We start from the raw sequence: 11,171 nt of genomic DNA on the forward strand, positions 1-11,171 counted from the left end.
AACATACATTATTTTCAACAAAAACATTAACAATAAAAATTTAAAATATGGTTTAATACCTCATGATAATTAAAACATTGTCACGATTTTCACATCTTTTCGGAAAATCATCATTTTTCAAAAAATTCAATAATGGAAAAAAAAAAAAAAGTACAGCAAACTCAAACAATAAAAATTAAAAATTGGGTTTAATACATCATGATAATCAAAACCTTATCACGATTTTCACATCTTTTCGGAAAATCATCATTTTTCAAAAAATTCGATCATGGATAAAAAGAAATAATAAAAAAAAAGTACAGCAAATTTTCAAAAAATTTGATCATGGATTACAAAAAAAAATTCGATCATGGATTAAAAAAAAAATTTAACAAATTTTCAAAAAATTTGATCATGGATTACAAAAAAAAATTCGATCATGGATTTAAAAAAAAAATCACAAATTTTCAAAAAAATTCAATCATGGATTCCAAAAAATTCGATCATGGATTACAAAAAATTCGATCATGGATTACAAAAAATTCGATCATGGATTACATAAAATTCGATCATGGATTACAAAAAAAAAAAAAACATAAAAAAACAAAAAATTCGATCGTGGATTACAAAAAAAGAAAAAAACAATTCGATCATGGATTACAAAAAATTCAATCATGGATTACAAAAAATTCTATCATGGGTTACAAAAAAAACAAAAAATTTGATCATGGATTACAAGAAAAAAAAACAAACATTTCGATCATGGATTACAAAAAATTCGATCATGGATTACAAAAAATTCTATCATGGATTACAAAAAATTCGATCATGGATTACATAAAATTCGATCATGGATTACAAAACAAAAAAAAACAAAAAATTCGATTGTGGATTACAAAAAAAGAAAAAAACAATTTGATCATGGAGTACAAAAAATTCAATCATGGATTACAAAAACTCTATCATGGGTTACAAAAAAAACAAAAAACAAAAAATTCGATCATGGATTACAAGAAAAAAAAAAACACATTTCGATCATGGATTACAAAAAAAAACAAAACATTTCGATCATGGATTACAAAACATTCGATCATGGATTACAAAAAATTCTATCATGGGTTACAAAAATAAAAAATAAAACAAAAAATTCGATCATGGATTACAAGAAAAAAAAACAAACATTTCGATCATGGATTACAAAAAATTCAATCATGGATTACAAAAAATTCTATCATGGGTTACAAAAAAAAAAAAAAAAACGAAAAATTTGATCATGGATTACAAAAAAAAAAAAAAAACAATTCGATCATGGATTACAAAAAAATCGATCAAGTATTACAAAAAATTCGATCATGGATTACAAAAAAAAAAAAAATTCCGTTCTTCATAGAGCCATCTTACATAAGCCATTTTAACTAAAAAATCCACCTCTAAGTGAATAAATTACATCCAATTGAGTACATTTTTTGATAAACAACAATGTAAGGAATCAAAACCCTAAATTTTGAACACATTATTTCTAATATATCATGAAGAAAAAATCAAAATGCGGAAAAAAAAAAACAGCGGAATTTTGGTTCCGCAGACATCTCTGTGTTCATCTCAAATTTCATGTTGTAATTAACCAAATTACATAAAATTAAAAATGTTAAATCATAATAGACACAATAAAGATTAAAAACCCTATAAATTGAACTCATTATCTTCAAAATATGCAGTGAAATTAATCATATGGCGGAAAAAAAAAAACCCAAACTTCTTACATGGTCTTGTGAACCAGAGCTTTCAATCTCCAAAAAACTCTGTTTTTCTCAACGATTATCACAAATTAGTAACAAAAGGTTTTGATGAACAACTTTACGATCAAAATGCCTACAAATTTTGAAAGATTCATGCCCTATTTGGCATGAAACACAAGAAAAGGCGGAAACCCTAAAAATGCAAGTTTCATGATCCAAAAACACCAAATTTTTCAACCATTTAATCCGTGTAAAAGCTTAATAAAGCTGTTTAAAGCCTGCAAATTAGATCACATGCCAAAAAAAACAAGAAAAATAATCAAAAAATAACAAATTTCGAAGAATCCCATGAAGAACACTGTGCAACCCGTGTTCTTCACAGGACTCGCCGATTCCGTACAGTGAATTGGCGAGTCACTGTGCAGAATCGTCTGGTTCTCTCTAGAACCGGGCGATTCCCGTTTTTTTAAGCGATTCGATCCCTCCATGGTGATTCTCGAGTCGAGCCCGGTTCGACTCGACGTTTTTTTAAACACTGGTTTTTATACAAGTTGTATAAATATGAAATTTGGTACCGGCACTATTTTTATTGGGATGTATCTATAAATATTAAAAGTAATTTTTTGATAAAATATATTGATCAAAATCCCTTTTGAATCTTTAAAAGGTATTTTGATCATTTTATTTTATTAAAAATAATTTTTTTATATTTTTTGTTAGTGGGAGTTTAATAGAGGATTGGACATCCAAAATTTGGTATCAAAATAGTTTATAAAAAAAATTAAAAATAAAATAATATAGAGACGTAATATTATAATTAAGGCAATCTTAACCCTCCATTGAAAATAGAGGGTGTGATAAAAAGAAGTATATAAGTTTTATGTTGTAAAAAAAACATAAAAAAAACTAGCCCCATACAATGTTCCTATTAGTGCTTAATGTACCACGTCCTGCCATAACACATAATATAATATAAAATCAATTGATATTATAATATTAACGTAGTAATTCATCATAATCAATAACCATTACATACAATAACCGAGCCAGCGATTGCTCTGAGGAACCCATCGAAGCTCTTTTTTAATGACCCGGTGGCGTGGAGGCTTACTTCTTAATTGTAGATTCGGATTGCCATAAATGCCCGTCAAGCTCCCACAATAGTAACGGATTGCCATAAATGCCCCGTCAACGTCCACTTCTGCCACCACCACAAAGGAAAACAAACCGGAGTAATTTAGAGGCCCTTTCGTTACATGGCAATATATTGTCTCGTTAAATATATTATTAATATATTATTGTATAATATATTATTAATATATTATTGTATAATATATTATTAATATAGTATTTTATAATATATTATTTATAAATGGATTATTATTGTTTAGATAGTATTTACATGTAACTTGAGAAATACATTGATAATATTTGACTATGTGCACAAGAAATATGAGAAATGCTTTACTAGCATTTTTTTTGCCTTTTTGGGCTCTATATCCAAAATATGGTTGAGTCTACAATCCATAGTATGTAGCTTAAACTTTATAATTGCTTTAAGCTTAAGAATTAGCCACAGCTTTTATATGCCTTTGGGTCTTGACTTGGAATCATATGTTTTCAAGATGTTAACACTTTGAAATAACATATTTTTATTATGACAAGCTATCATATTTTTTATGTTTTTTTTCTTGTGCTACAACCTTTCGATCATCTCTCTCCAGAAAACTTTTATGTGTAAATTTAAAAGAAAAAAAAAGTTGGGAAAAATTTCGCTAGTAAGCTTGAAAGCTTTATGACTAAATGAGATGTATTATAGGAGAAATTATGTCGGGGCATTGGAGGAGATCGAAGAGGAAAATTAATATTAACAAGTTTTGAAAAGGAAAAAAAAAACAATTCAAGCACACTGATTTGAGGATTCTTTGTAAGTGAACTCACGTATTTCGAATTTATCAGCAAACAATAACAACAACAAAGAAAAAATAAAACCAAAAAAATAACTACTTAGTAGAGAAACCAAATCCGTTTATTTTTTGGAACAATAGTTGTGGTTGCAGAAATCAAAAAAATAAATCTTGGATATCTAAAAATAAACAATAGCTACAACAGTGTTGCAGAAGATAAACAATAGATACAACTGTAATAACAGAAGATGAGAGTACCGGGTTTTAAGTTCTAGTTGAAGAATATTGGGCTGGCGGTTTTAGCTGTGGTTGCAAAAGATGGGGCTACCGTAATTTGGGCTCGCGGTTTTTAGTTGTGGTGGTAGAAGATGGGCTATCGAGATTTAGCTGCTAGTTACGAAGATTAGGCTAACGGATTTTAGCTGTAGGCTCGCGGTTTTGGTTGTGGTGGCAGAAGATGGCCTATCGAGATTTAGCTGCTAGTTAAGAAGATTGGGCTAACGGATTTTAGCTGGAGAAGTCGGTGTGATTGTTTGCAGAAGATGAGGTTACATTGTTTTGCAGAAGATGGGGTTACAGCGTTTTAGTTCATCGTTGAAGAACTTTTTTTCTTTTAGCTCGTAGTTGAAGAACTTTTTTTTCTTCTAGTTTATTAGGAGGTGTGATTGCTGGGAAGTGAATCACGAGATTTTTTTGGTAGAAAAAAGGGGCAAACAAAGATTTTCCCGATTACCCATAATAAATTTTTCACCCTTCACCGGCGCTTAATGGATTTTTTGATTTTTGGGGAAATCTCATGTAATCTTTTTCTATTTCCTTACTATTAAAGCGTATCTATTTCCTTACTATTAAAGCGTATTTCCTTGCTGTGTAGTCTATTTTCATTTAATAGATTTCTAGGTTCTCAAACCGCTACTTAGTCTAGGGTGCAATTGGCATTCGAATGCATCCGCACAGTACCGGTAGAGGTAAAGTGTACCTTCAAATTTTATCATGGTATATAATTTTGATATAAAATGTTATTAGGATTATCTCAAAATCTATTTTTATATTAATTATAAAATTTTAAATTTAAACAATAGTTAAAATCAAGTAGATCTATAAACATATGAAAATCTTGACAATGGACGGTGTAGATAATATGTTGTAAAATACATTATTTCTGAGACTTAAAATCTTTTTATTTTTCATGGTCATACCTCTCGATATTGAGATGATCAAAGGGTTTTTCAACATTAAAACTACTTTTTTCGATGGATTTTTGAGGTGCATCTGTATTTCTACATTGTAAGGTTGCATCCTTATATAAACTTTTTCCTTTAGTGTATGCTTTTCCACCATATATATATTTTTTATATCCCCCATCTCCTAGCCGTCTAATTAGGATGGGTGGTTGAGATAGCTTCAATCACAATATCATGCCTATACACTATTTTATTATTAATTTTCATCTATATTTTGACAACAATTTTGGAACATCCACTCCTCTCTTGAACTTGCACCCACACAAACCTAAAAAAATATTCCCAATAAAATAAAATGAGCATATTACCCTTGAAAGTTTCATAAGAATTTTAGTCAATTTAATTTTAAAAAATATTTTATAATAATACTTTTAGGTGCACCCTATTGAGAGATAATACATACTAAATTTCATCTTCATATGATTTGTACAAAAAAAATTAAAAATAAAATACTCTGAGACATTAAGTTTAGATCATACGATTAGTGGCTGACTTGTGATATTTTAAAACAAGTAACCTCAACCATCCATTTAAATCAGACTATTGCATAGCGAGAAAGTATATAAGAAGTATACGGTGGGAAAGGATAGAAATTTATCAAAATCAAACACTTAAAAATAGCAATATATGTTAAGAGTTATTTTTTCTCAAAAACTATGTCGAAGGTCCATCCCCTATGGTCTTTATTTTTTCCGATTTGCCCCTTGATCCGATTCTATCAACTTTGCACAGGTTTTTATTTTATTTTGTTTTATTGTTTTCTTTCAAATGTAGGGTTGCATCACTGTAGCCTTGGGCCACAAACAAAGTCGTTTGAGGTCAGACTGGTGTGAATGTGGCATAAGGCCAAGGACAACGGTCCGAGGTCTACCTCAGACCATTATCAATGAGGCCTAAGGCCACAGATAGAGCAGTTTAAGGTCTGAGACCTCAGACTCGTATCAACATGGCCAAAAACAAAGTAGTTTGAGGTCCTTGACCTCGTAACGGTGTCACACAGAACGGTCCAATGTCAATGGTCAAAAAAACCAAAAAAATGTCTTTGTTCGAAAAAATTACATAAAGCAAAAAAGAAAAAGACCGGTCTAATTTTTGTAACATATACCAAGGGGCAAAAAAAATAAAAATAAAAGAGAACCGACCTCCAGTGTAATTTTTAAGAAAGAATGGCTCTTTGCGTATTTTCCTATTTGTTTTAGTTTCCGCATATCAATTGCTCATAAAAGAAAAAGAAACTGGTCTACTCTTACCAAGCGATCCATAGATTCCACGCCATTCACGCAACCGATGCAATCTATACATAGTATGGGATAGATACCACCCAAGACCAACTCTTAGACACACCTTTCACACTCTCAAATTCTATACACTTCCTCTCATACCAATATGCCCATGGAACAAGCCTTATGCTCAATCAGGAGCATGTGCCCTCTCTCTGCTACTCTGCGTCCTAGCCCTGGCGCTCATGCTTCTCATCGGGAACCGTTCGAACCGCTCCCAGCCTCATGACTGGTTAACCGTTTTAGTTCGATTTTGCAAACATTGGTCAAAAGTGGTTTCAAGATGAAGATTTTAGGTGAGGCTTTATTTAGTTTTCATAAATCCTAGACGTTATAGAAACTTCATCGGACCCGGTTTCTATGTGGCGAAGCCTGCATATGTAAAAATGCAAGCCTATTGATAAATCTATTTTTGAGATAGATTTTTTGACTTAATTTTTAAAAACATGTAAACTCTAACATGAAGATAATAAATGTGAAAAAATAAATAAATTTTAAAAATTAAAAATAATATTTTAATAAAAAAACATTTAGACAGTTAGTTTTCATTGTTTTTAGATGGAAACACCTGCATCCATTATTAAGATGGATGTTTTACACTTTTTGGACCTGCATCACAAATTTTTCCAACTTCAACTCCTAGTATACAATCCAAATTTTTTTTATGAAAATAAAATTCCCCAAGTAGTAAATATCAGGCAGGAGAATCCGGCTTGCACTTGTCAAATCATGAGCTTTGAACAGGGATGACTCGAAGTGGAACTAACTTTTGTAAGGTGACCCCAAACTTATCCCTCATATCCATCTCCTCGGCTTTCATTCCATCGGGAAGCCCCCAATCAAAATAATGCAATAAAGAAGCAAGGATCAAGTGCACCATGCGCACCCCAAGAGGAAGGCCAGGGCATATCCTCCGCCCCGCCCCGAACGGAATAAATTGGAAATCCTTCCCCTTATAATCCACATTACAGCCCAAGAATCTCTCCGGCAAGAAGGCTGTCGGATTGTCCCACACTTTAGGGTCTCTTCCAATGGCCCAATAGTTGATCAATACTTGTGTATGTTTCGGCACTATGTATCCAGCCACATTTACAGTCGCATCGGCCCTATGGGGGATGAGAAGCGGTACGGGTGGGTGGAACCGCCATGTCTCCTTCACCACTGACTGTAAGTAAGGGAGGCGAGATATATCCAACTCTTCCATAATGTGCTCCGGACCACCAAGGATCCTTGAGAGCTCCATATTAGCCATGGCCATCTTGTCAGGGTTGCGAAGGAGCTCGGCCATTGCCCACTCCACAGTAGTTGAGCTAGTATCGCTCCCCGCAACAAACAAGTCCTGAGTACCATAAAAACATGGCTAATTGCGTAAAATTAGGGGTGGCAATTGGTCATTTATGGTCCGAGTTGACTTGAACCTGGAACCGACCTGGTTCAAGGTTTTGGGCCCATATCCAACCCATCAGGTCCAAGTTTTTGGACCTAGTCCAGATCCTAGCAAAAAAATATTTATATACAGCAAATTTATAAAAATATTTTATATTCAATATATATATATATATATGGAAAAAGACCTTACGAGCCTATGAACTGATGGATTAGCATAAGTCCAATAGTCCAGATTTAATCTAGGTCGATCTGACGGACACAACTGTATTTTGTATTTAAATTTTAATTATTTTTCTACAAATTTAAATCACATAAAATTTGAAACATCCACTCTTCTCATCAAGCCCACCTAATAAAAATATGGGTGCAGTTGTCATACGGATGCATCCGTAGCTGTATAGGTAAGGTGCACCTTCAAATTTTATCATGGTATATAATTTTGATGTAAAATGTTCTTAGGATCTCAAAATCTATTTTTATATATAATTATAAAATTTAAAATTTCAAAAATTGTTAAAATCAAATAGATATATAAATATATGAAAATCTTGAAAATGGACGGTGTAGATAATATGTTGTAAAATGCACTATTTTTTTGACTTAAAATCTTTTTATTTTTCATGGTCACATATCTCGATGTTGAGATGATAAAATGGTTTTTCAACATTAAACTACCTTTTTCCGATAGATTTTTAGGTGCATCCGTAGTTCTACATTATAAGGTTGCATCTTTACATAAACTTTTTCCTAAAAATATTAAAGGTATGGTATGTGTGTATGTATGTATAAATATTTGTATGTGTATTTGTGTATAGATTTCTTCGGCTCAGGTCCACCTAGACCCTGAACCGGCCTAGATCCAACTCGGGTCGAGGGTTTTAGACCCAGATCAAACCCACTCCCAAAACTTGGACTCAGCCCCAACCTCGATCCAACTCGGGTCAAGAGTTTTAGACCCAAACTAGACCCGCACCCACAGGTCCAAAAGTTGGACCCAAACCTAGGCTCGGATCGGATCGACCGGTCTGGTGGTCATGGTTGACCCACCCCATTTGCCATTTACCAATAGACGATACGTGATGGAGAGATATGGGACCAAACCAGAGTTGACATGGAATGATCCCCGTTGGGTCAGGCACTTTATCACCGAAAATCCCTCCATCGTACACGGTGGACCACGATTTGAAATATTTGATGGGGGTTAGTGGCTTCACATGAAAAAGACTATACCACAGACATGTTTTCTTTGATTTCAGTATGGTACACCACAGGAGCATCGTCCATCCATTCGTGATGAACAATGGCGATTAGTTGTTCGCAGATATAAAACACCCATCAATAAGAACTAAAGTTAATATTTTCATTTTGCAGCAGAAACGGATGGTGGATGTCTCTGTGTGGTACCACAAACCATATTGCCTCTGAGTGGCTTACTTTTTCATTTTCAGCATAGCAAAGACGAGGGTAGTGTCTTACAGTGAGCAGCGCTAAGATCTCACTACGGCTAAAATCCACACCGTTCTCCTGCTTAGAGTCGAGAATAGCGTCGATGAAGTCGCCCCTGTCCACTCCACCTCTCTCTCTGGACTGCAGACGTTCGTCGATCTTCACATTAAGAAACTGGTGTAATCTTCCAAAGAGTTTGTTGCAGCGCCCCTTGAGCCCCTGGGGGTCCAGGGCCTTGAGCATCGGGAAATAGTCGGCAAGGTTGGGTGCGCCCGCCACTTCCATGATCGCCCAAACGACATCCCTGAACTCCTGCGCCGACCCAGAGTTGGGGTTGACCATGTCAGCCGAAAATATCATGTTAGATATTATATTCATGGATGTGACGAAGGCGGCACGCCCTATGTCTACTGCCGGCTCAGCTTGTCTTATGAGCTCGACCATCTCATGGACCTTCTGGCAGCGAAGAGCCTGCAGGCTGTCCAGCCGCTGGGGAGTGAAGAGCTGGGTGGTGCAGATGCGGCGGAGCGCTCGCCAACGAGGACCTGTTTGAGCCCACACTAGGGACCCCTCAGGGTAAGACCTCATCTTCAATACTTCAATGACTGTACGCCCCCCAAATACCAGGTCGTTCTTCTGTAACACCTCCTTGGCCATCTCAGACGACGACACAACAACTGTTGTCATGAATCCAAGCTGCAAGGTCATGAGGGAGCCGTGGGTCTCCGCGAGTGCCGCAAGGGCCTCATGCGGCCTGCTGCCCAGCCTGTGGAGGCTCCCAACCATGGGGAGGCCCTTTGGGCCAGGAGGAAGGTGAGATTGGCGCTTCCCAGTGAGAAGCATGAGCGCCAGGGCTAGGGCGCAGAATAGCAGAGAGAGGGCACATGCTCCTGTTGACCACAAGACTTGTTCCATGTGCATATTGGTATGAGAGGAAGTGAATGGAATTTGCGAGTATTGGAAGGTGTGTCTAAGTTTGGGTGGAGTTGGGAAAGGTGGTCTTGGATTGTGGGTTGCAGAGATGTAACTGTAACTCTCTGATTTGCAGTAGAAACAAAAAACAAAAAAAAAAAAAGAGTCTTTGATTTGCGATTGATCCCATTCCACGTATGTAATGTTTGGGTTGTGTGGACGGGAGGGGGATCTATGGATGTGGGGCTCTCTTGCTAGAAGTCCAAAAACTTCTTTATTTTCTTTTTAACTTTTTCAAACATAAACATTTTTTAACTTTTTCTTTTTTTTCTTTTAATATTGACTTTGGACACGGGGTCGGTGGTATACGACATAGCTTTATGGAATTTACACTTAGTGGGATCGTGGTCTTATATGGATCATGCTATACAAATATTATTTATTATAACTCAAACTAGGTTTTGCGTGATAAGCAAGTCCAGTTAAAAAACCCTTGATTTCTGGGCATAGAATAATATCGATGAGAGTTGATGGGTTATCTTTTAATGAGGTCAGAGTTTCCCAAATGAATGAGTTGTGTGACCCTTGTGTGTGATAGTTGGTCTTTAAAGATGAGCACCAAAAGCCTCATCACTTATCCATCACACGACATGTTCATATGATGGCCGTATTAGAAAAACAGTTTACCATTGAGGGTGATGCATGCACATGTACAAGAGATAACCCTTATACACTATAGAGTTGACTGCATCAGGTCTATGTGACTTTAGAACTCGTCTATGCGGGAAAACCTATAATCCATAGATTGAGATTATATCCTTGCCTATTAGCTGACTTGGTAGCCATTTCATGAGCCTTTACATTGGAATGTGGGTCATGGGTACTACTTGGTCAATTTAAAAAAACAAATGTGGATTATGGTCCACAGTTGAAGATGGAGTACTTCAGAATTATTAATTTCTAGAACTTAAGGATCCTTTTCCCATCAAATTTATTTTTTTAGATAATTTTAGAATAATTATTTTAATATTTTAAATGATTTTTTTTATTGTTTGTAAAATATATTTTTTAAAAAATAAATTAACAAAAAAATAAAATTATCTTTTTTTAATATTTATAAAATAATATGGCCTCATAGGGGCCCATTGGACCTATTCTTTTTGCATGGGGGCCCACTATGTGACCCTTTATGGCAGGCCACTTTTAGTGGGGCCATGGGTCACGTCCCAATTTGTGGCACCTCAAGTTTTTATTTCAAATTTGAAGATATACCTT

The 11,171-nt window shown here is 35.0% G+C and overlaps 1 protein-coding gene across 2 annotated transcripts; it reads right to left on the reverse strand.

Annotated features, from left to right (window-relative positions):
• Positions 1–2,686: 2,686 nt before the first annotated feature.
• LOC18443243 (geraniol 8-hydroxylase) lies at positions 2,687–10,149 on the reverse strand. Of its 2 annotated transcripts, none has more exons than XM_088857815.1 (2): positions 9,015–10,142; positions 2,687–2,919 (listed from the first exon to the last, which is right to left on the reverse strand). In XM_088857815.1, exons 1-2 carry the CDS (start codon positions 9,903–9,905, stop codon positions 2,866–2,868), a joined length of 945 nt encoding a protein of 314 aa, XP_088713941.1. In that variant the 5' UTR covers positions 9,906–10,142; the 3' UTR covers positions 2,687–2,865. The 2 variants fall into 2 exon arrangements, with proteins under 2 accessions (XP_088713941.1, XP_011626659.1); XM_011628357.3 differs by lacking the exon at positions 2,687–2,919 and adding an exon at positions 6,701–7,488 and having other exon boundaries at positions 9,015–10,149.
• Positions 10,150–11,171: the final 1,022 nt, after the last annotated feature.

Source organism: Amborella trichopoda, chromosome 2 (genome assembly GCF_054954075.1).
Source record: "Amborella trichopoda isolate Santa Cruz 75 chromosome 2, AtrichopodaSantaCruz75HAP2 v2.0, whole genome shotgun sequence".
Lineage (NCBI taxonomy): Eukaryota > Viridiplantae > Streptophyta > Magnoliopsida > Amborellales > Amborellaceae > Amborella > Amborella trichopoda.

Excerpts from the sequence above, each read along its gene's own strand:
- LOC18443243 (XM_011628357.3), bottom strand. The coding sequence starts at position 9,905 with ATGCACATGGAACAAGTCTTGTGGTCAACAGGAGCATGTGCCCTCTCT. Across the intron at positions 7,489-9,014 it reads AGATCTTAGCGCTGCTCACT|GACTTGTTTGTTGCGGGGAG; the intron begins GTAAGACACTAC and ends TATGGTACTCAG.